The sequence below is a fragment of the Triturus cristatus genome, chromosome 1_1 (genome assembly GCF_964204655.1).
Source record: "Triturus cristatus chromosome 1_1, aTriCri1.1, whole genome shotgun sequence".
In the NCBI taxonomy this organism is placed as follows: domain Eukaryota; kingdom Metazoa; phylum Chordata; class Amphibia; order Caudata; family Salamandridae; genus Triturus; species Triturus cristatus.
Genome location: NC_140579.1, coordinates 575,314,130 through 575,340,619, shown reverse-complemented (window position 1 = coordinate 575,340,619; position 26,490 = coordinate 575,314,130). Strand labels below are relative to the sequence as shown.

Sequence of the window (26,490 nt, the reverse complement as noted above, 5' to 3'; positions counted from 1 at the left end):
GCCAGTAGGTACTATATATGTGTATGTATATATATATATATTTATATATATATATATTCAGTGAAAAAACCATAGGTTTCACACATGTTATAGTTAGCTGGACATTTCACTCGTAAAAAACCAATGAAATTCCCCCGTTATAGTTAGTGCAGGCAACTATAACTCACGCGACCGCAATCTTCTGCTGATGCTAATACTGTATTTAGACACTTTTTTGCCCATGTCTTCTTCCATTAAATTTTAGCTATACATATATTACAAATATTTTTTTTTCATAAAGACACATATGTCATCAGCAGAGGATTGCGGTCGCGTGAGTTATAGTTGCCTGCACTAACTATAACGGGGGAATTTCATTGGTTTTTTACGAGTGAAATGTCCAGCTAACTATAACATGTGTGAAACCTATGGTTTTTTCACTGAATTTGCAAGGTTTTTTAAATGCTAATTCCTAACTATAACGTGTGTGAAACCTATGGTTTTTTCAGTGAATTTGTACGGTTTTTTAAATGCTAAGTTACTTTACGCCATTCGTGGCGTGCGCGCCCACTTAACGCAGTTCGTTCTGTGCGCGCACGGTGCGCTTCGCGCACCGTGCGCGCACAGTGAGCACGCGGTGCGCTTCGCGCACCGCGCGCCCACTTTACGCAGTTAGTGCCGTGCCCACGTTACGCTAGATGGGCCATATACGCACGATGCGCTTCGCGCACCATGCGCATATGGAGGACATATGATGCGCTTCGTTGTGAAAGGTAATATTTTATTTTTCCACACCTCTTATATGCCATGCACAAATGGTGCACTTCGGGCACCATTTGCACATGGGGTGGGGAAAGTATGGTTATTTTTTTTTTTTTTTATTAATTTTTACCGTACGCGTACGGTAAGCGTAATCGGCGAAATTAACGAAAAAATTCAAATTCTGTTTTTGGCCTTGGGGGATCTTTGAGGACTCCCTCAACATGGCTAGGTGCTTAGGAGCTGTCTAAACAGCCCCTTTACATGTTTTTGGCCTTTGTTTTTTAACCCCCTCTCAGACTGCGAGAGAGAAAATGGCGGCCGCCGCTTCCTGGTTTCGACCGATTCGAATGTTTACTAAGATCTAACAGCCAATCAGAATTGCGCTCGCGCACGGCGGCGTGCGCGTACGGTAAGCGCACCGTAAGCGCACCGTAAGCTGGCTCAGATATATATATTGATTTAAAGGCTATTTTCTCAGAATCTACTGAACAGATTTACACCAAACCTACAAAAGGCACTTCCTTGACCTATAGACTACCTCTCTGCCAAATTTCAAGGAACTCTGTTCAGCCGTTCGGGCTGTAGCTGTGTCTAAAGGTCCTATGGAAAAATGCATGGGAAAAACGCGTTTTGGGACCCCCCTTTTATCTCAGCCCCCGCTTGACGAATCCCCCGGAGACTTTCAGGGTAGGAGCGGAGCGTAGCGCCCCATTAGTTTTGACAATTTCGCGAGGATTCGTCGACCGGCGCCAAAGTTATTCCAAATAGAATGTTGCGGTTTTCCTATGGAAACAGGGTCCTAACTATAACTACCTACTGGCAACCGCCAGTAGGTAATATATAGATATATATGTCGTTTGATGCCCGATTTCACAAACTCTGAGTCTTAGCCTATGCCTCACTAATAAGAGAAAATCTAGCTAAATAGGCTACACCCACTATTTCAATATCTTCAAATAGGTCCATGTATTTTCATTTTTATGTCATTTATCCAGCACGTGTGTTACATTGCACTTTATGTATCAGCATCAATGGAAAGTTAAGCAACATCTTTCGGTTAACGTTTCTTGCAGTCTATAAGTTATTCAACTTATAACAATGTCAATATGCATTGATGCAATCATGGTTTAAGCTTGACAGCATTAGTCTTGAAACGTAAACATCAGATTTGTATTATAGAACTTTGTTTTATTATGAAATTTTAGAGCAAATCGAGCACATTTGAATTTTATGCACTTTTGTGCAATTATTTATTGATGTGTTTTTAATGCTTTTAAACTGAATAATATTAGGCATCTATGTTTTTAGAATATCCAAAACTGGAACTAGATCAATATGCACTATGTCCAGCGAAAAACAAAGTATATATACAAATTTACATTTTAAGTATTTCTTCACTTTTCATGATAATGTGGATTTTGTTGCTCTCTATTTCGTTTTTGCACTAAGCACTTGCACTTTCAATACTATAAAATGGCGGCTGAAGCCAAGAAGCGTTGTCATGTGATCAAGGTCCAGGAGGGACCGAAACGCGTCATGGCCGACTAGCGAAAATAAATTAATCTGCACAGAATCGTGGTCCGTGCCTGCTTTGTATCTCGGAGATTGGGGAGCGAAGTAAGCAGCAAAACTGGATATATATATATATATATATATATATATATATATATATATATATATATATATATATATATATATATATATATATATATATATATATATATATAGCCTACTTCCGGTCACCAGTAGGTAGTTATAGTTCGGACCTAATTTCTATTAAAAAGCAGTTTTTCGGTTGCCTATATCTTTGGCGCTGGTTGACGAATCTTCACAAAGTTTTCCAAACAAATTCGACGCTCACTTCAGCGGCTGTCTGTGCAGTTTTAGGGTGATCTGTGAAGTGGGGGCTGAGTAAAAGTGGGGTCCAAAAACACGTTTTCCCAATGTAAATTCCCTTAGGGTTTTTTAACACGACTACAGCCGAACTGCTGAACGAAATGACATCAAATTTGACTAGAAGGTAGATCTTGATCCACAGATTTTGCTTATTGTTATTTGGCGGAAATCCATTCAGTAGTGTTTGAGATATTAACTGAAAAACAAACTTGCATCCGCGAATCCACATGCCAAAGTGATTGGCTGGCCACACCTTCACAGAAAAGTTGCGCCCGCCATTGTGTTTGTTGGAAAACGGTCACCAGGGCTGAAAAGTTGTTTGCAAATTGAATAAAGGGGTCAGGGTAGAGGTACCCTGACCCCATGGGTGTGTTGGATGGTTCCAAGAGGGACCCATAAAGGCCTTATAACATTTTTTTCTCAATGCGCTGGAATCCACGGATCCCCTGGGGTGCTCAGCATGACCCCCATTCCCTTTGGAACTGCGAACCCTAATGCAGCTCATCAGAGCCCTGACCCCTTTGTCCACCACTCTGCAAACACACCTCCTGGTGCACTACTTATAGGGGGATAAAGTCCCCTAGGATGTTGAGGGTACTTGGGGGTCAAGAATCCCTCCTGTTGCCTCCTCTAAGTCCCACACAGTGGGATTGTTTAGAGCTCATTGGGGGCCCGACCCCTTTCTCCACCCCTGTGCAAACACACCTCCTGGTGCACTACTGGTTGGGGGATGAAGTCTTCTTGGATGCTGAGGGTCCTTGGAGGCCAAGAACTCCTCCTGTTACCTCCAGTAAATCCCACACAGCAGGACTGCTGAGAGCTTGTCGGAGGTCCCAGCTACTTTCTCCACTACTCTGCAATTGCGCCTCCTGGCACACTACTGGTTGGGGGGTAAAGTCCCCTTGGATGCTAAAGGTCCTTGGTGGCAAAGAACCCCTCATGTTACCTTAAGTAAGTCCCACATAGTGGTATTGATGAGAGCTCATAGGAGCCCCCGCCCCCTTTCTCCATCATTCTGCAAATGCACCTAGTAGTTAAAACACCATAGAAATTCACTGAGAAAAGCAAAGCTTACAGGGACGTTATAGTTAGGAAATAGATTTTTTTTTAAACCTCAGAAACTGAGAAACCAAAGGTTACAAGGACGTTATAGTTAGGCTCCGATTTCACTCATACAAAACCAATGAAAGTCAGCAGTAATAGTTTCCTGATTTAACTATAGCTTATGCTTCCATAATACACTGCTTATGACCTCACATATTACATCACTCATGACATGATCAGTGACATCGCTGATGACATCTCAAGTGACATCACTGATAACATTTTCAACAGAACCACTCAAACTCCCACAAAACCTCTTATATACCCACTTCACACCCACGCAACCACTCACATACCCATATAACAACACACACACTCACTTATCCATTGAGAGAATAATACACCCACTCACTCATTAATACAGCTAGTCACATAGCCACTCAGTCACCCATACAGCTACTAACAGATCTACTCATTCGCCCATATAGCCACTCAGACACCCATTCACACATCATACAAGCACTCACACATCCACTCACTCATCTATACAGACACTTACTATGTAGTACAGGTACTCATAAAACCCACTCACTTATTCCCAAACCCACTCAAATAGCCACTCACTCACCCATACGCCCACTTACATACCCAGTCTCTCACCCATAGAGCCATTTACACAGCCGCACATTCTCTCTTACAGCCACTCACAAAGCCGCTCACCCACCCATAGAGCCACCAACACAACCACTCACTCACCCATAAAGCCACTCACACACACTCACTCACCCATACACCACTCATGCACCCACCCACTCACTCATCCATAGAGCCACTCACACACCCACTCACTCACCCATACAGCTACTCACACAGCCACTTATTCACCCATGCTGGCACTCACATACCCATACAGCCACTTAGACAGCCACTCACACACAGATTCACACATTCACACAGCCACTTAGATGACATATGATAGAAATAATATCACTCAGTAGCAATAGTAATTTAACTAATGCAGTAGCTTGATATATAGCTTTAAGTCTCAAAACATTTTTAGAAACACTTACACTCATTGGATGATGTCATCAGTGTTGTAATTTGAGATGTCATCAGTGGTGTCACTAACCATGTCATGAGTGATGTAATATGTGAGGTCATAAGCAGTGCATTGTGATGGTGTAAGGTATAGTTCGCTCAGGTACCTATAACTGCAAAATGTTGCTGGTTTTGTACGAGTGACATCTGCCCCTAACTTTAACGTCCCAGTAACTTTTATTTTTTTTCAGTGAGAGATATATGTTGGCCAATAGCACATTATAAAGGTATATAAATTGTCCAATAATATGTTATGTAGAGCATCTGTACTATTTATTACACACACATTCACACATTTTTTACTACAGGTCAAATGCCAGCTTATTGCCATATTACTGCACAACTGATATGAGAAATACACTGTTTCGTCTCATAAATTGTATGTAACAATTACTTAACATATTTGTGAGGTCATTTTGATGCTAACAGCACAAACTAACCCCTTTAACTACAGATGCACACATTGCACTATGTTATTACACTCTCACCTGAGTGCGAACATTCACCATGAGTGATGCAGAGGGTGGTCCATTCCTTTTTCATGGAGGAGATATAGGAGCAGCTACACCAGAAAGGACCTCTGCTCCTCGGTATAATTTTGGAGGGAAACATAACATATAGCCTCAGGGATGGATAGCGCTTTATAGGTTAATGTCCAATTTCGAACTATATACAAATACGTTTTTGGTATTTAATGTCCACAGCCTTTATTCCCTTTGACTTTCTTCTTTCTTGACTTAGAAGGGCAGTTTATTGAGAGCTTCCTGGGGCCCAGAGGGGTCTCGACAGGCAGGTGCAGCACAGGCAGACCTCCATTGTGCAACGCCATTGCTAAGAGTAAATCAAACCTCAGAAAGAAGCTGCAGGAGAGATAGGCCCCAGCCCCGGGGCTGCCGCGGCCGCAGTACAATACCTTCCCCAGCCAGGCCTCCCCTGACGGAGAGGTCCCCGGGCTCTCAGGGGCAAAGCTTGGGAGGAATGCGCTGCGTCCAAAGATGCTCTCGTGAAGCAGACAAAGAGGGCTTTCAGTGCACCGGGGCTCTCTTGACGCCCGAACAAAAGCTTTTCCTGTTTCACTTCACTTCTGATCTCCTTGTGTTTGTCTTGTGGACTTGTATGTGCACCTGGAGAAGGGTAAGAAGGCGAGAGCCGTAGATGGGGAGGATTGCGATGGGTGGGTGCCATGGGCGTCGTTTTAGCGGGCTAAGGAGGGGACACTCTTACGGTTTCGCAATATTCATTTGTCCCATTTGTTGACTTGATGTCTCACGAAAGGAGAAACAGCTGGCAAAGTGTGCAGCCTGCCGCTCTCTCGGTGGGGGGACAAGAAGCAACACGTTTTTGTGTACCACTCTTAATTCATTTAGACCCCCATGAAGCTGCATGTGACTCTTCTGAACTTTTTCTGGTATTGACACACCACCCTGCCTGCAATTTTAAGGGCAGGTGGGGAAATACACGAAATTGTCTATACAATTGTATATTTTATTACTGCTTCTGTTTACGCTGTTTGTTGCCTCTGCCACTTTAAGCATTATTTACCGTTTGACAGACAGGTTACATCGTCAACACGTGATGAACATCCTGTCCACCTTATTACAAGTGCCACCGGTTATAATAATGCACTTGTAATGCTAGATATGCTCCAAGTTTGTGACGGAGTATCCTGACATCTAAATAAGGTCCTTTGTTGCTTGACACACTGAAGTGCAGTTCGGGCATCAGCATAGCTCTCATCAATAAATAGATGTACACCAAAGTGCATAAGTTCTTTTACTACTTACTGCCTGTAATGCCGACTGGCATGTAGGGTAGAAACGAAGGATCTGTACTTCTGCCTCTCCTGGGTAAGTTTCTGTATGGTGCCCCTACTGATCTTGTTTGAGTTGTCACAAAGTATTCTTGAATCAGACCTTTGGCCATGACTTGCCTTGTGTTCTAGTATGGGGTAGCTTGGTGACCAGGGTGAACAAGTGGCAGCTCCTCCGCAATGGCGGAGGAGCGTCACCCCACTGCCTGGCTCAGAGCAGCAAATGTCAATTTAAACGATGTTCTTGCATCGCTTTAATTTACATTACCTGGCTCTTAGCCAGCGCTGTTGGGAGGGGTGGGCCAAGGTATGGGGGGGGAGAGGAGTGTGACGTGCACTCCGCTTCCTAAGAGTGCATATGTGTTTTGGCTGACAGTTACAGGCCGACTAAAACACAAATGCGCACTTAGGTTTTCTCCAGCACAGCTTCATTGAGCAGCCAGGATGGAGAAACCCCAGACTCCCAGGGATTAAACAGCAAGTCTGTCCCAGGGGCTGCTGGGACCAGCAAGCAGGAAGAGGAGAGGCGGCACAAGGAGACGCAACTCTGGAGCAGCCGGCAGCAAAAGGTACGTTTTCTTATTTTTTTTATAGTTAATATCCTCTGCACGATACTACCCACATGACCCACATGACACCACCCACCCAACCATCCTTCATTTATGGCAGCCGCTGCTGTGGGTGAAGAGCAGTGACACTGGCCCTAGTATGCCGTGATACCAGTTGCCCTACAGTTGGTTTCTGTACTTCTTTTTCCAGATCCCAAAGTCTAGGGTTATTAGTCCAAATGTGTTTGCTGAATTCAGTGTCAGTGTTGGAGAAGGCAGCTTAAACTGGCTTTAAGGCATCAGACTGTGAGAGGTCAAAGGTTTTACTTGGAGCATGCGGCTTTATTTTGATAGTGTTTTCTGCATCTTGTCTGACCTTGATGATTCAGAGCTTCCTTGCAAATGAACTGGTGCAATCGCCAGGGTTTCTGCCTCAACGCAAGAAGGTTGATGACATGTCTTACTCAGAGTAAGAAAAGCCAAGCTCTGCTGCATCTGAGAGATAAGAAAAATGGCAAATGTAGCGATAGGCCTGTTGGTCAGTGACAGCATGATATTGACTGACTGAGTGGTTCGGGGAATAGGGTGCATACTCTTACATTTGTCTACAGTTCTACTTTAAGCCTGTGTTTTAGCAAAGACTGCATCGTTCAGTATGCCTCACCCACAGGTCAATGTACAGTCAGCTTCCCAGCCATGGACAAGAATGAATTTGCCCTCTCAGCCACAGGGTCACTGTTGCACAGGCCTATCAGCCTTACATCCTGAGTAACTCATCAGTGGAAATAAGGTGTATGAAGAAAAGTGCCACCTGTTCTAGTGAGTCAGTCCACCTATGTACTCTGCTACTTGTGGAATCTGTAGACCGTGCTTACAGTCCTGAAGGTTTGGTACAACCTGACGGCTTCCCAAGGAACTCTTTGAGAAGGGCAGGGAGGTTGGGCGAGACAGCCCCAGGAATACCAGCATGGCAGAGCAGCTTGTGAGGAAGTAGGGAACAAAAAATTAAGTGCAGTACACTAGTTTCTTACCAATAACTGTCAATGTACAGTTCCAGTTGGAGTTTTCTTCCAAACACTGCGGGCTTCATAGAGACACCAAACCAGCCTCACAGCAAGTTGCCCGCTAATAATGACAAAGCTTTGCAGTTGATGAACTGGCCAGAGTCTGGCTGGTGATGACTGAGGACTTGTATCATGTTATAAGATTTACTTTTTTGACGTGATGAGGCTGCTTCAGATCTCCCAGACTGCACCACCCATGAGGATGTCACTAGCCCCTTCCAAAGGACAGTCAGGGGTTGCCTTGCAGATGCACTCAGTGTGGCAGGAACCACGCAGTAAATGCCACATGAGGGCGGGTGTAGTTTGTATCTGCCTCACTCTCCAGTGGACATCCAGTGCTTTCTTAAGGATCAGGATCCCAACTTCATGGAAATATGTTGTGGCAGGTGAGCTGCTGCTCTGTGTTCCTGTACTGCCATAGTCAGCACTAACATGTTTACCTTGTTTGCCTTTATGTGTTCAGGCAGGGTTAATTGCCATGAGCATTCTGCATGTCCTCCAAATGCTTCCACAGGTGAGCCCTCTTAGAGGTGCTGCCTGGTATCTATCTGCTATTGCACTCTACAGGTTGGAAAAGAAACTGACAATGGCCCTCCCTTTTCTAGGTACACAGCAGAGAGGTCCCTAAACAACAAACTGTCCTCATCCATTGGAGCTAGTGATCCAAAGTGTTCTTACACTGCAAGTCTCCCTCATGCACCACTTTAGTGGTAGGGACTCTGGGGAGTTTGCACACATGCCCATTCCCCTCCATCTCCAGGATCTGTTGCGGTCCATTCTGCAAAGTTCCCTTTGTGGGAGCTTGATGACAAACTGCTCTCAATATTCCATTCATATTGCATGCATTCCTTCCCTTTTACTCTGTCGTGGTCAATGCCCTCCCATTCCTTATGCATTTTTGCGTTTTCTGACAGTGGCGGCTGGCATCTACTGAGGTGGGGAGGTGGGCAAACAAAATTTACAACAAAAGAAAAATACTTACCGCATCATGACGGATGACATCGTCCTCACTCTGACCTCTTCTGCTGGTGCTCCATTGCAGGCACCAGCAAACTCTCTCGACCAATCCTGGCCTGCTCACGTGCTGTTAACAAACAAGTGAGCAGTGACCTCGTTGGTGGGAGTGGCCTCTGTCGGTGCTCCTGAGGGCACTGGAGGCCTACACTTGCTATCAATCTAGCTGTCTGAAGACAGCTGGGTTGAGGGGTTTAAAGTGCGGATGTCTGGCTGCCTGTCGCATGACGTCCGGCTAAAGGGATATGCACACTTCAAACAGTGCAATGGCAGCCCTCTGCCCAACACTACTCACTTCTGTCACTCAGCCGGCCCCGCCCCGACCAGGCGCTCAGTTCCAGACAGGGATGATGAAAAATAAAATGGCAATGTATTACTATTTTACGGACTCAAGAAGGCCCACAGCCTGCTTCCTATACTGAGCATCAACAAGGGAGAAGTGTTCTGTGTTTACCAGTTTCGTATAATCACACACACTTGCTCGAACGACAAGGCTTAAAGTGGATTACTCAGCAATAAACAAAGTGTTGAGATTTAAGGCTTATTGATGACAGATTTGCTTACCAAAAGCACAGAGTGAATCATATAAAGGAGAAGCTCAGATAATGATAATTCCATTCGAAATTCAAGACATTAAGAGACCGAGTCCCAAAATAACTGAATCAGCGACTGATGCATGGAATCGGTAAAGTTGAGGTCTCTACATATGTCGATACTCAACACCCAGGGAGATCCTTTACAACCACAGTGATTTAACCTGTGCGAAAGAACAAGTATTTTCCTAGCTGTTTAGGCATTTGTTTATTGCGGTTCTACATCATCAATTTTCAATAACGATTGTTTAATAAGTCTTAACATTTTCCATCATAAGGTTCAAGCTCTAATTTCAAATTCGATGATGTCAACAGGGTTGAAAGGTAAGAGATGTGATTGCTGTTACCCCTAATATATTGATGAACTGAGTTTGAATTAAATAAGAAAACCATATATTTGTAAGTTTTGCACTTGTACAACGAAATATCTTTTAAAAGAGCATAGCAAGGAAAGGTATTAAAAGACAATTGGATCATTAGAAAATGGACAATGACATCATGGGTTTGTTGTATGTGGAGATATTATCAAATCTGTTTTAAGTCAATTGTTTTCCATTCTGTTTTCTTTAATTTTGTCAATATATTCCAAATGCCATCCTCAATTTCTTTCTTTTTATTATCTATTGTTTAACTAAGTATTTTTTTTTTACTTAAATTTGTAGGATGCTGCAGAACAATCAGCTGTGGCGAATCCCCTCCGAAGCCCTGTGGGATCTTCCATATCTCAAGTCTCTGTAAGTCAGTGTGACACAGCATTGGGCATACCCTATGGCCACTGCATGTAAATGTCAACATTATAATCAGAATTGTTGGGTCGTAAAGCGTCGTATATTTTGATTTTTGAAAATGAGCCCCAACGATTTTGTCGTGGACCAAGAAAACGCAGACACATATTAAGTAAAAATAATAACAACTCACAAGGGCAGACCATCCACGGCATCGGTTTCTGCAACATTGGCACCCAATAAAGAAATTATTTGGCATAAGCAATGCTCGAGGGATCTGACAATCCTTATACAAACTATGTTTCCAGCTGGATATGGAGACTTGCCACTCTTCTGATTCAATGTGGATTTGCAAGCTCTCAAGCATATTGTAGGACTTTAATCTGTTTTTGTTTGTGCTGTGTGGAGTGTAGGTGTGGCCCTATGTAGGTGTGTTTCCCCTTACCTTATGCAAGAGTCTAAGAGCTGTGCCATGACTTGCTCCGTTAACTTCAAGTGATTTATGTATTTTTCCAATAATGCAACTGATTCATTAATTTCTACATCATTATTTGCTTTACATGAACTTATGGAGGTAGCATTGTTGTTGTTATGGTTAGCATTTATTCCAACCTCCCCCAACTCTACAGGAACCAACCCCGATTTTTATTTTCCAGTACGCGCTCCAAAGCCTTACTGCCATCACCAGGGCCTTCATCCAACCATGCTATTCCATTTTGGTCAGATATGCGACAGGTATTGTTTCACGGATTAGCACCAGTATGAATAACCTGTTTAGGATTGGTTACCAGAAGACGTCAAGTCATGGAGGACACCATGTTTCTAATCCTCCCTCCTATTGGCTACATTTTGAAGATAAACACACAATTTTGTTCGACTACTCCCAATCCACCGCTATCAATTGCAGGAACTATGCCAGCGTTACATTAAAATGAACCAGCATTTACCAAAGTTCTACGGAGCATAGAAACACCAACATGGATTTGTATGTATGAAGACGTGAACATTTATGACTAAATCCTATTGACTGTGAAACTGCAACAAATAACTGACGGAATGCTGAATGATTCAAACATTCTCCCCCAGTCCAGAGATCTGGGTTAAATCCATCATTCTTTAGCTCACTTCACCACCCCAGTTTGGACCCAGCCATATGCAAATCAGTTTTGACAATATTCCTCATGGAAACAGTCTAGCCCTAACTGCCAAGTCAGGTCCTCCCTAGACCGGAAACAAGCATCCTGGGACAGGTTTCGGGGTAACACCCCTTATCAGCCAGGCTAGCTTGAATCTAGTGGCACAGTGAGCATGGGACCCACGTCTGGGCATACCCATCCCACTTAGGGCGAAAAGTGTAACTGCAACAAATAACCGAAGGAATGCTGAATGATTCACCCATTCTCCCCCAGTCAAGAGATCTGGGTTAAATCCTATTGGCGGCGCACGCGGTAAGACTGTCACAGGGTACATTGTCAGCAAGGGATCGGAGAAGCAAGACTGCTGTCGACCTGGTCTGTTAGACAAGAAACTATTGGGAGAGGTTATGTTGTCCAAAAAAACATTACAGTTATATCTACCGAAATAGATTGCAGAAGGCATCGCAGGCCAAATGTACAACAGACCTTGAATACGTAGAGGGCACCAAAGGACAATTTAGTTGCCTTTTGAATGCAAAATCACTAGTTACAGTGCACAAATGTGCTTTGCTATAGCTATTTTGTATAACAATAAATGTATTGCAAACCAATGCAAGTTTCAAGGAAAAGGTTGCATCAAAGCGATGCCCCACACCCAGGTCCCCCGGTCCCCCGGTACTTCTGACTTGCAGAGGAATGGATCAATGCTTTGTGACTGCTTCTATGGCCAGACACTGTTGAAGAGTTGGAGGCAGTAGGAGGCAACCATTTGCAAAGTATAAACTGTCAAGGACAGCTACCACTGTGGGTTTGTGTATTGCCTTTGTCAGAGGGAGCAGAATTGTGTTCCTGTGGATAGCTGCTTAGATCCCCACACCTTTCTATTGATGCTGCTTTAGCACTGTGCCAATGCATGTGGCTTTATGACTTATTTCTCCTTTTGGGCAAAGTGGTCACCTGCCAGTGCACTGAAAAAGTAAAAGCCTGCTTGAAGGTCTGTTATGCCTCGGAAGTCTCAGTCCCTGCATTCGCAGATTGGCACAATATGGTGTACATCGGGATCTGACATTGTGCATATTAATGAGGTAGACTTTGTACACAGATCTTCTTAACAGCACCAAAATCACAGGGCTAACTAGTGGCTTTGTTGCAATGCTGTCAGACTCTGAGATGGTTAGTTAGCATTTAGGGTCACAGCAGGTAAGACTCAGGTATTACAGAGAAGTTGACTAGAACAGAAAGAAAAAATCAGATGCAAGCAATTCTTTGCCAAAACAGAGGCGGGATCCCAGCAAAAATGAAGACAGTATGGGGACTATTGACAAAATGCACTTTGTAGTACCAAAAGTAGTACTGTAGCAGTATTAAGCAGTTCACAAACCAAGAACCGGAGACGCCTGCCTCTCCTATCTTTTGTCCCACATGTGCAGAGATCTCAGCACATATAAATTTGTGTAGTAAAAGTGGTAGGGACAAGGGGGAGTAGCTTGAAAATGGGGTTTACATACTAAGAAGTGAGAGGGTTGTATGGAAATTTAAGGAGGGATTTAGAGAAGGACATATTAATAGAAAGACATGCTCACAAAAGAATAATACCATTGCTATTCATAAAACACACTTCTAAAGTTACTATATCACTCATTGGGACAAACCAGGCTCAAAGGCACACCAACCAACCCTTACAGTAAGGTATGCATCACACATGTATATGTTTGCATGATTAAAGGTGGACTAGTAAACCATCCACATATACCATACTAAGACAACAATGTTACTACCATAATATCGCTGTCAAACATGCCATGCTCTACTTATTATACTTACACTTCCTTTTCGTAATCACTCTGTCACTCTTACCTTTGAACACTAAAATTAAATCAGTCACATAGTATACAAAAGTATTTCGACACACACTGTAACATCTTGTATTCATGTCACAATCCACTCCCTGAATCATTAATTCCCTTTTCCCAATGTTTTAGCATTTTCTACTTGTGAATTGGTGACCTCCACATGCACATTCTCTGTCCCGCATGTGGAGGTATCTGCCCTGGTGGTGGACATGTCCGCCAAGTGCATAAAACATAAAATATGGTTGTAAACTTACTTGCAGTAATTTTACAGTCATAAACTCTGTGGTAAGAGGCTACACCCCCTCATTAGAGGAGGTGGAGACATGCAAGTCTACACCTAGGTGTGAATATACACTCAGAAAAGGCAAAGAGCAAGAAGTGTAGAATTATACTTCAGTGTAACAATAAATATACAGGTGAGTAAATACACATATGTATATTTACTTTGTGGATTAGGCCCTATGTTGTGCCTACGCTTCAGTTCTGAGCTACCTGTTTTTTCAGTCTTATGTTTCCAAGATGGGGGGTAGCGTACCACAGGTTGCTTAATCTCACTTGGAGAAAGTCAGAAGGATGGTCATTCTGTCTTAGAATAATGTTTTTACTTCACAGCTCTGGATGTCTCTACTAAGCAGTTCACATTGTTTGACAACAAGTTAACTTTATCGAGGATCTCAATATAACCCATAGTTTTGGCTTATTCCTCCAGCATCTTAGTTCATAAACTTTTTTACATTGCCCCAAAAAGTTTTAATGTCGGCAAAATGACAGTTAAAAAAAGATCAATAAATCTATATCGGAATAATGCAGTCAGTTCTGCAGCAGAAGCTGGTCTATTTATTCCCTACAGGAAGCCCTCTCACGTGATCCGAAGACCAGTAACAATATAGAAAAATCATTCAACGTAACTGTTCCAATATTGTAAAAGAGTCAGAGGCAGTCTTGCAACACCCAACATGGCCATGATGTAGGATATTGACTTTCAACCGAAAGCAGGTCAGATTGGAGGGAGACTGGTGTTGGATCCAAGGTCATACATCTTGAGGTGAACTTCAAGCCTTGTCTACCCTTCTGTGTGGCCTCTCATGTGCATGTGTTCTGATCCACAATGGAAAGAGCATAGTGCCTCCTTGTAAGCTATGTTAGCTCAGTTCAGTAGCTGATGGAGCTCAGTCTGAGGCCTTCATACTCGTTGGACCTCCTGGTGATTATTGGAGAAGTTTTTACTGCTACGATACCCCAGGACTTTGGGGCTATGGGACTTCCCAGAATATCGGAACCCTTCTGATCGCGCTCGTATCATGGAGCCGACATATTGACAATAATCATTTTGAAGCTACAGATATTGATGTCGGTGACACCATCGTTTTGTAAATAAATAAAAAAAGAAAAAGCAACGAATATCCAAATAGTGGATTATCGATTCTGGGAATTACTTTATGCATGTGGGACTTTGCCACATTGCATCTCGCTTCGTTTTGACATAAGGAATCGAATTCCGCCTTGAAGAAGTTCCAGTGTGGAACGAAACGCGTTGGCTGTGAGTCCTTTACAAGAAAATTAAAAGGGAATATTAAAGATACTGTTTGGACCTGGACTTTTTTACTGGTGCACCTTCCTCTTTTGCTTTTCTTCTTCTATATCTGGCCTACAGTGGAGTCGATCTACGGCGTACTCCGGAAGATTTGCGCACAGGAACTGAATATTTACCTTGAGACTTTGGGATTTTAAGAGCTAAACTTGTAGTCAGCCGTAGTTTGTCGTTTTTCTTAATGATTATTGGAGAAGTGACAACTTGGCCATCAGCATACTCTCGGATGATATCCTGCGCTGTGCATCTTGCTACTAGTGAGTCACAGGGATAGGAGTAATGCTGTGAGCACTGCCCCACACTGACTCATAATCCTAAAATGTAGTTGGGTTTTTCTGGTTAGGCCATCGTTAACTTGAAGGGTTATCGCATGATGATTGTAATGTAGTCCCACAGGATCTGCCAATACTTTAAAATGAATGTCATGTTATTGGCTGCTTATGCTGTATTGGTCTCAAGTGTTAGATATGCTCTCTTGGGTTACTGGGCGTGGAATTGTGAGCTGTCTAGAGTCTGTCATATTGGGTCACTTCTCTCGTCCTAAGCTTGGGAACCCTTCATCAAGATTCATAGAGTTGGCTTTGTCTCTGGATTAACAGAATATCATTATCAACTGGAAAAACTCAGCTCATCCCTCGTTAGAAACTTGGCAGGAAGTGTCACTTCCTCGGCTGATCTCGCGAGCACATGTTTGCATAGGGAAGAGAAGGCAGGCCTTCGGAAGCAGCACATTTCACATATTTGGGACCTCCTAGTAGATATTTCACCCTAGTTGTTCATCACAAGATTTACTGGAACTGTGCTTTTCATATATGATGTGTGATAGTAGTTTACAGGAAAGGTTTTTTATTTGATTTACTATTCCCTCGTGGAAAAAGCTTGAGCGTGTTGTTTTATCATTGCTCTATCCGACATTTTCTATATAAGTCTAGAAAAGCTTTATCTAGTAGTATGAGTTGGCTGCCGTGCAGGGGGAGTAGTGGGCTTGCTCTGTTTTTGTTTCTATCTGTTTTATTTTATAAAATGCTGATGTACGTTGCTTTACTATTGCGAATGGTATAGCTGCTTGTAATCTTCATTATCCTGAGCTCACAACTTGTGCCATTAAAACATATTTTAAAAAATATTGTTGGCAGCCTAAATAGTCAGGTTGCATGGCATAACTTGTTTGTGAGGATCAAAAGTGACCCCAGACTATATTGAGAAACCTACACTTGGCGGTGTCCCTTCTGCATGAAGCTCGCAGCTTCTCACAACTCGCTCTATACATTAGCTTACGCTAGGTTGGCCAAGAAATGATTTTGATTCACTAGGGTTATATAACAAGACGCTCTGAATTCTAATCCCAGCTTCCCAGTTTGACCTGGTTATGTGACCGTGGGCAAATCCCTCTATTGCCTATACCACAATTATTTGCCAGAACTGAGAGTTCCAGTATTCGTAACCAAGGACTCTAAACTACTGGACATTTACGTTATTCTTTCCCTTGTGGGGCTATGCTGTGTTGTAAAATACCAGATGTAGTGAGTGTTTATTTTAGATTACAGGTCACGGTGGCTATTATCAGATCTTCGAGAGATGTTTTCACATCGCAACGGATAATAAGCTTTCAGATGCTTACTGTGTAATAAAGAGGGATTAACTTCAGATAAATGCGGATAACAGACAAATAACCCCAGGGCTAGGAGGGAGTGTAAAAAATATGGCTGAGCAAGGAGGACAATAGGCAATGTTCCTGTGACCAGCTGCACAAGTCATGGGCTCAGGGGGAGATTCTGGAATACCATTCCCATCGTTATAGACCCAAACTCTGAAAACCACACTAATTTTCTTTATTAGGTTAGGAGAAACACCCTCATTGTTGGTCCAATATGCATGAATTTCTAATCTGTCTCTCAATAAAGACTGCATTTCACAAGGAAGGCCGCTGACTATCACTCGATGAGTCCACCTGATCCATTGGATGGCACAGTCGGATTTTGGCTGGTTCATTATATTGACATGTCCCAACTTCTTGTCTTGCTATTGCTCAATGGCATTGATAGTTAGCTGTAGGCCCATTGCTGCAGCCACAGAATACCCTTGGATCCTGGCACCAGAATGGAGTTTGCTTGTTTATTCTGATGGTTGGTAAACGACGAACAGTTTGAGTCGGACTTATTTGATGGCTGTTATTAAAAGTAGGTTTCATATATAACGCCTAATAGATGTTAGGGCATTGCCATATATTTATTTAGCTTTCCTATGCTTGCTCAATTTTCTCTGTTATTGAAGTGATGCTCGTGGCTTTGTTAGTAGTGTGGGGCCAAGCTGTATACGTTTTTGTGCGACTTATCCCAGGGGCAGTGCTTAATTTGTAAACAAAATTAAAAGTGACGGTACCCGAAGCTCTGCTCAAAATTACTTATCCATTGCAGTTAAATGTCAGTGCCTGTAGCACCAGCAGTAGGCAACACTCCCCACCCCTTACACAAAAGCATGCATGTTCTACGCATAAATAAAACACACAACACAATTTTTGTTTGGGTAAAAACTGCTGCAGGTTTATTACATACACCGTTATGTAATATGGTGGGTTATTTTACGGGCGATCCAAGGGCAGGCAACCATCTGGGCCGCCTGCCCGCCTGATGAGCCATGCAGCACTGGGGCGAACCCCATCTGTGCTGCCCCTTCGGTGATCCTCTTCCCGGATCACGGTCCCTTATTGCTCACGCCCCTTTAAGGCGGAGCGTAGCAAGGCAAGCCCCCAGTTGTTCAGGCCCACAACCGCCCAAAGGACTAACGGGGCGCCGACACGGTTTTCCAGGAACCTCCCATGAGGCTCCTGGGCTCTGGCACCCCCTATGGTTCCGCGCAGAGGTACCCTTCGGTACCCATTTGCTTCCAGATCGCCCTGTAACTCCGCCACAGCTCTGGAGGTGGCCACCATCGCCGCCAGAGCCCCCCACCAAAACAGCTATAGTCTTGCCCGCTAACTCTCCTGTCTAGAGCCTCCTGCAAATCTAGATGAAAGAGAACATCCCTACTGGTTATCAATGCCCCATCTATATCCCAATAGCCCTAGACGTTAGCTTGGATCAACTAGTGTCTGATGGAACAAAAACGCCCTTTATGCCTGTGAAGTTGTGTCAAGCACTATTCACCTCATGCAACAAAGTTCCACTGCGTCACCTGACTCAGCCCCGTCCCACTCTGGGCGGGAGAGTTTCAGACACCCTGGCACGGGGAACAACCTTTACAACGCAACTTCTACAACGCACTACCGTTACAACGAAACTGTTACAACGCGAGTGCATTGACAACGCAGGACATTACAACGCAAGTCTTTACATCGACTTGCACTAGATGGCGTGCTAACATTAAAAATAGTGTACTTTACTATCCCAACACCTTCCCTACTGTTACGTGGACTGGAGTTGGAATAGTAAATTACACTTTTTTAATGTTAGCACGCCATCTAGTGCAAGTCGATGTAAAGACTTGCGTTGTAATGTCCTGCGTTGTCAATGCACTCGCGTTGTAAAACTTTCGTTGTAACAGCATGCGTTGTAACAGCATGCGTTGTAACGTCATACATCTCCCTGGCACACGATGCCCCACCTATTTGCTGATCACACTGGCGGCCGCCATCAAGCACCGTGTGTGACTGAACACATGTGTCTCCCATCTCTGGGACAGCAGCTCACATGTTAGAAGACCGTTCCAACCCCCGCTTGCCAGCTTGGGCTATACGGGCGAGGGGGAATATGCTTAACCCTGGCACAGTCACTTAACTTGCTAAATCCTTGCGCACAGGAATGTCCATGACAGGTGTATGAGGCAATGAGCACGGCTGCCCTCCAGCACTTGCCCTGCATCCCTTATTTCTTTTTTTTTAACAATTTTGTTTTATTTGTTTTCCAAATTTTTACATTACATCAACCCCCCGCCCCCCTACACCCACCCCCCGGAGAACAGGTATCTGACATGTTTATTAACAAGAAACTAATTTATACATAAAAGACATAAAAAAACATATCATATTTACAGAATATGACACATAAATATTAAATTTCCACAATCAAACTTCTTGTGTCCAAGCAATCAAAGGCGCCCAGATCTTCATACCCCTGTTCCTCTTATCCCTCCCTTTCCTCTTATAAATGGCAACCTCTAAACTGCAAGTCGCCAGTAACCGTGCACTCCATTAAAAAAATGAAGGGTATATTGGGTCTATCCATGCTAAGGCCACGCACATCCTGAAGATGGCCATACTAACAAAGATCAGTCCCTGTATTTCACTAGATCGAGTGTTATTGGAGATGCCACAGCACTTCTACCTTCATAATGTTGACCTGACTAAGTGAAATACTCGAGAGAAAGTCGGAGATTTCGGATAGGACTTTGGCTAAAATGGGGCACGAGGCAAACATATGAGTTATATCTGCTGCTGGAAGAGCACACCGCGGACACGCAGTTCCATTCCCCATCCCCCATTTTGCCATTTTTTCAGGAGTGTAATAAAGTGAAAAAAACATTTTAAAGAATTGTGCCTGAAGTTTCATAGACATTAAATGAGTAAGTGACATTTCATAGGCGTCACAGGAGACTTGAGAGGTTGCTCCCAGCCTGGTATGCCATGCCGCCAAATGTTTATCCATATCGTCAGGAAATAAAGCGTTTAGCCCTGCATATATCTCCCCAATTCTCTGAGTTTTAACTGATCTCAATTTGTCTATAATATCGCAAGGCTGAAATTTAATGTGGCCGCCCATTTTCCTTGATAAGAAGTCCCTCACCTGAAGAAATTTAAAAAAATCCCGATTTGTCAAGTGAAACTCTATTTTTAGTTCATCAAAAGATTTTATTCCACTGCTAGAAAAAAAAACACCAAAGTCGTTTAACCCCTAATTCAGCCCATCTCTGCATATATATATCATGGAATATTTCTGGGAGATCCGCATTCTGAAATACGGGGGTATAGTATGAATATCGGCCTAAACCAAGTAATTTTTTTATACTGCTCCATACTTTAAAAGTACTAGAGATAGTCTTAAATTTTATTTTTTTGAAATAATCATCATTCATATGGCGCCATAGGCAGCCAATGCTGCCGTCACCCAGAATAAGTTCTTGCGGGCTGGGTGTATTATGAACCATTGAATTCTCCATTAAGAGACTATTGCTGTACTTTAGTACTGTAGCCCAGTAGTATAATTTAAAATTCGGTAATGACCATCCCCCGCGTTCTCTAGGTAAAGTGATCCATCTAAGTGCTCTACGTGATTTATTGTATCCCCAAATAAAATGTGAGAACATAGTGTCAATGTTTTTAAAAATTAATGGAGAAAATTCTAGACAAATAGTTCGAAAAAAATATAAAAATTTAGGAAAAAATTGCATTTTAACCACATTGGTTCTTCCGCCAATAGTTAGATGTAGATTGTGCAGCCGAAATAGTTCCTTCTTGGTCTGGATTAATAGGGGCTGAATATTATCATCAACAATATTTTCTAATTTAGCAAAAATGCTTACCCCTAAATATATTGCTTTATCAACAATCCTCATATCGTTCATGTATATTTTGTTATTTACAACTATCTGAGTTTTACTAGAGTTCAATTTGTAGCCGGAAATTTTACCAAAATCCCGTGCTTCTTTCTCTATATGTTTCATCGCTTCAATAGGATCACCTGTAACAATAGCAATGTCATCTGCATAGCCCAGACATTTTGTTTCTAGGTCTCGTATTTTAATAGGAGGGATTAAGGTATTAGTTTTTAATCTTTGTATAAATACATCAATATAAATGGCAAACAGAAGAGGCGAGCAAGGACATCCCTGTCTTGTACCCCTATTGATGATAAAGCTATCAGACAGGATCCCATTGATCAAGACACGGGCAGTGGGATTTATGTATAGTAGTTTTATTGCCTGTATATATTTTTCTCCGATCCCACAATTTGCCATGGCTGCCCACAGGAATATCCAGGAGACCCTGTCGAAAGCTTTTTCTGCGTCCAATAATATAAGCGACATAGGGTCTCCTGTTACTCCTGTGTAATCAAAGAGGGAGATAACTCTTTGTATGTGATCAGTTGTAGATCTCCCGGGGATGAAACCGTGTTGTTGTTCCGAAATAATTTTATGGATGATTGGTGCCAGTCGGGTTGCTAGGATTTTAGAATACATTTTTGAATCCCCATTAATCAGAGTGATCGGGCGATAAGAGCCCATCTCTTTGACATCTTTATTTTTCTTCGGAAACACAATTATTTTAGCGGATGACCAAGACTTCGGAGGATTCCCTCCCTGAAAGATATGTTGTTGCCGTTAATATTTCCTCCCAAGAAATTGGACTATCTAAAAATTCCCGGTCATCAGATCTCAAGCGTTCGGGGATTGACAGATCCAGATATGTTCTAGGGTCACCGCTATCATTGGCATCTTCGTGGTATAATTTCCTATAAAACTTCTGAAAAGCCATTCTTATTTCAGCGGGTTCAGATCTTAGACCCAAGCCTGGATCTCTAATTTCTTTAATTAATGCAGATGAGATTTCTTCTCGAGTTCTAACGGCTAGTTGGTGTCCCACTGTTTCACTAAACTCGTAAATTTTTTCCATATTGGCACTAGCCCGAGCGATAGCTTTTCCAACTAGTATTTCGGAAATATAATTTTTTGCTACTGTCACTTTGCCCATCTCATTATCTGTCGCCCTGCCTTCCTGTATAGCTTTAGTTAGCTCCTCTTCAGCTCTTCGTAAATCTTGTTCTAACGATACCATGTTTTGTTTTTCAATTTTGTTATGTTTAAAAGAGAACTTCATAGTTTCGCCCCTAACACAAGCCTTCAATGTATCCCATACTATGTCAATTGTAGTAGATCCAACATTGTCTTGTAAAAAGACCGGGATCCATGCACTCATTTGTTGGCAATATGCGTCATTATAAAGTAGCGCCCTTTCAAATGTCCATGTATTGATATTAGATCTCTTTGGAATATTCGTAAGGCTAAGCATTAAGGGATTGTGATCTGAAAGAACTCTAGGCAATCTATCAATTTGATAAGCTGATCTCATGGAGTTAGACATAAGCATATAATCTAGCCGTACCTGTTTTGAATGAGGGTATGAAAAAAAAAGTGTAGCCAGGGTCTGTGGGTTATTTTGTTGACCACCCATCAATTAAGCCATGAAGCATGCACATTTCTTTTAAAGCATTAAAATTTTTACATTTCCTACCCTGGAAGATAAACCTTTGATCTGTAAGCCATCCATTAGGTAAATGGATATTTAAATCTCCACAAATGATCATAGGTAGAGGCCAATGAGTTAATTCATTAGAGATCTGAATCAATACCTCCGGATCGTCACTAGTGTTACCATAAACTGTACATATAGTTAATTTTCCTTCCCCGTTGTTAAAATGGCATTCAACTATTGCAAATTGTCCAAGAGTGTCAGCTATGGCTCGTTGGAATTGTACCTCCCCGCCCTTTGATAAAATAGTGACGCCCTTGGTGCGTGTCCCCTGTGTTGTAGCGGCAATGATTCGATATCCTAATGATTTAAGTAAAAATTGCTGAGCCCCCTCGATATGTGTCTCTTGAAGACAAACAATGGCTGCCCCGGTAGCTTTAACACCTTCCAAAACTTTCTGTCTTTTCTTTATATCGTTAAGGCCGCAGATATTTATTGATAATATATTAAGTCTAGCCATCACAATTTTTCATTCTCCCGACACCATCAGATTTACTAAGTTTTTCTTTTTTAATGATCTCTATGTGTTTACTATATTCTTTATAATAATGTTGAGTCCTGTTCTCCTCCCCCTTGCATGAGTTCCCACTCCCCCCCTCTCTTCCACCTTCTCCCCATCCCGACACCCCCCTCCCCCCAAACCAACAATTGAGGCATCCTAGATGCCGGAATACCCAGGTGTGGGCATCCAAGTGTTCCCCCCGTTTCAGCCCCCTAGTGGCCTACCCTTGTATCCCTGGTAATGCGAGTTAAAAGAGGTATAATTAATCATCTCTATCAGTATGCTAGATATGCTCTATTACAATATAAATTCATAGATTGTTGCATATAGCGGTTCCCCCTTCTTGTGTTTTTTTTTTTTTGCCCCCTTCATATTGTCTCCCCTGAGTTCAAGCATTCAAGATTTATAGTTTTTTATTACACAGAGTCCATTTCCTATCTGCATTTTTTTTAGCTGGGTTTCCAGAATTTTTTGGCCCAGACTCAGATATTTCATTTAAATATTCTTGTGCTTGAATCTCACTGGTAAAGCTTCTCGTAGTGCCAATATATATTATTTTCAGTCTCGCCGGGTTTTGAAGATAGACAGTCGCGCCAATTTCTTCAAAGGGTGTAAATAGTTGTCGCATCTTCCACCTTCTTTCTATGGTAGAATGTGCAAAATCAGGTCGAATAAAGAATTTAAACCCTTTGTGTTCCCTTTGAGATTTTGGTTGGGCTAAGTTGTATATGGATTCACGGAGGAGGAAGTTCCCAAAGTTAATTAACATAGCTCTAGGGTATTGCTGTGGTTTCTGAGAATGTATAGATAACATCAAGGGGAATCGATGAGCCCTCTGTATTTCCTTATCCATATCCCAGCCTTCAAGTTCTGGGAAGGTAGATTTAAGGAGATTGATCATGAAGCCTCTTGCGTCAATTCCTTCCGATCCTTCGGGAATTCCAAGAAACCGCAAATTGTTTCTTCTTGATCTATTTTCATGATCCTCGATTTTAAGCATGAGGTCTTTTATGATCTCATCGTGTTTCTTTTCTCTTTTGAGCAGATCGTTAACATCAGTTTCCAAATTTTCTGTGCGCATTTCCAAAGAGGCCATTCTGTCTGAAATCTCGGTGCATGTATTTCCAACTTTCTTGATTGCACCTTGTAGCTTTTCAATAGCAGCATGATTTCTTTGATTATCTTTTTTAATATCCTTATGAAAGTTATTAATTGAGCTCAGAATTTCGCTAAGTGATGGTTCTACATTTGGACCAGAGTTTTTCAGATTAAGGTTTCCCCCTTTTAACTCTTCCAAGCCTCGGGGTTGCTGTTCCATTTCGTCCATACTTTTTGAAAAAGGATTTTTCCGTATAGAGCCTATTTTTTTTTCCTTTGGGCACTGTCAGTATTAATACCAGGGTCTGTAATTTCATTGTGTACAGCTTTGTTGTATTTTTGATCATTTTGATGTTTTGATCTTTTTTTTCCCAATCTTTTCCTGGGGGTCGTGCCTGTATCAATTTTACCAGATCTTCGAGAATCAAAGGAACCTAAATCATCGGCAATTTTTCCGGAGCTCGGATTGCTTGTGCCTGTAATGGCACTAGATTCGCTTGATGTCGATAACCCAGTTTCATATATATCTGAGTCCGAGTCTTCCTCAGTAATTACTTTATTTGTTAATTGATGTTGAATCTCAATTGAGGATGTTAACATTGCTGGAGCGGGAGCAAATTCTTGTATTATTGATCCTGTTGGATGATCCTCTTTTCTTTTAATTTGTTCTTGATGTTTAGTTATTATTTTATTTTCCATTGTTGTTATCTTTGCCCCTTCTTTTCTCAGAGTGGGTTCTGGGATTAATCTACCAGAGGCCGAATATTGATCTGTGCCTTCCTCCGAGTTTAATTGCACAAAATCCATAGTGTCACCAGAGCCCATGTACTCATCCCTGGGTCTACTCATATCATTATTTGGATCACTAAGATGTTTGTCATGCTTGTCGTATTTGTCGTTATTTCCAGGTTTACTCAAGCACTCTTTTGATAGAGGGCTAAAAATAGTGGAAATTCTAGGTTGAGAAGTTATCGGTTGCCCTGTATTTTTTGCGGCAGCTTTTAGGTTTTTAATTGTTTGGAGTCTTTGTGCTTTCTTAGCTGACAATTCCGTGTCGGAATTAGCCTCTATATCGTTCCTTTTCTCGTCCATGTTTTCTTTCTGTCTTATTTTCACCTTTACCATTTCAATTTCTTTTTGTGAGTTTTTTTCTTTGCTTTTATCTTTCTTTTTGTTTCTCTCTTGAACTTCTTGGACTTTATATCCTATGTTCCTCTCAGCATTATTTTCTTTGGCCTTAGACCCTCTAGTTTCCGGTCCCTTTAACCGGCCATTGCTTTTTAGAGATATAGGCATCGTTTGTATATTCATAGGTTTCCCTGCATCATGTGCATCTTCTATGTTTTCCAGATTTTTTTTTGTATTTACTGATATTTGTGTGTTTAACTCTCTTTGCTTATTTTGTTTGTTTTGTTCGCCCCCCATCACTTGGTTAAGCGTTGCAGGGACATGCTCCTCAACAGGCTCTACGGTTTCTATGGGCTCTACTTGCACGAGAGCGCCCATGTCATCTTCGGCAGCTGCCATATCCCGTGCTATCTGTACCTTAATATGTACCTTGAACTGTATCCGGATTGGTTGAATTTTCTGTACCTTATTGGCACAGTTTATTGATATTAGTATCTCTCTTATCCCCTTAGCCCTTTTTGCCTCTTTTACAATGTTTGACGTAAGTGAGCAAATTCCACCCACGGTGGGCAAGAGGGACTTAGGAGTTATCTGACCAATTATCCGGTTTAACCAATTTAACCAGACTTTCCTTTTCGCTTCTTGTTCGTTGGTTCTATATATGCTTTTTTTTAAGGAAGTTTATACTTTTAGATACAACGCACTCAAAGGGCGCAGAGGGCTCAAGAGGCTCAACTCCACATCGTCGTCGTCGTCGTCTTACTCCTTCTCCTTCTCCAACTCTCCCTCATCCACTCTTTAAGCTCTTTTTCCGAAGCATTCAGCAGCATTTAAAGCATTGAAGCGTTTTCAGACGTTTTCAGGCGTTTCAGGTGTTTTCAGGTGTTTCAGGCGTTTTCAAGGGCATTTAAAAGCGCCAGTTTGCAGCATTGCAACATTGCCGCTGAAAATTCGCTTTTTGCCGCTTTTCGCCGCTATTTGTTAATTATTCCCCCCCACGCACGTTGACACACGTTGACACGCACTGCCTATCGAGTGCAGGAATACGTAGCACACAACCTGCACGGGGATAAATGCGGACGCCCTGAGTCCGCGGATGACGTCAGACGTGCCAGTTCACTCGATCATACAAGGATTCGAAATGTAGCGGCGTGGTGTGAGCAGCACGTAGGATTCAGAAAACTATGTCCGATCCACAGATCTCTAGATCTCCGTGTAATTGCAAGAGCCGCACAGACTCCAAGCGCAATCACCAATCAACCATGCATCGCCAACTCTGTAGCGTAAGTTTAATAACATGACCCCCTTTGCTTGCTTGCTTAGCTCTCAGTTAGTCTCTCGTGCTGTCACGCCTCTTTAGAGGCCACCGTCTCTGACATCAATTCGGAACCGTACTCAAACAGGCC

At 42.4% G+C, this 26,490-nt stretch overlaps 1 protein-coding gene across 2 annotated transcripts in view; it reads left to right on the top strand.

The window, feature by feature from the left end:
- LGR6 (leucine rich repeat containing G protein-coupled receptor 6) overlaps nucleotides 1-26,490 on the top strand; it is a 1,163,733-nt gene that overhangs the window by 519,125 nt on the left and 618,118 nt on the right. For both annotated transcript variants that reach the window (XR_014978909.1, XM_085645134.1), the window contains exon 4: nucleotides 10,471-10,542. Coding sequence is in view for 1 of the 2 variants with exons in the window: in XM_085645134.1 (XP_085501260.1) it covers nucleotides 10,471-10,542 (72 nt within the window). In the remaining variant the exon portion in view is untranslated. The remainder of the gene's footprint in view (nucleotides 1-10,470; nucleotides 10,543-26,490) is intronic.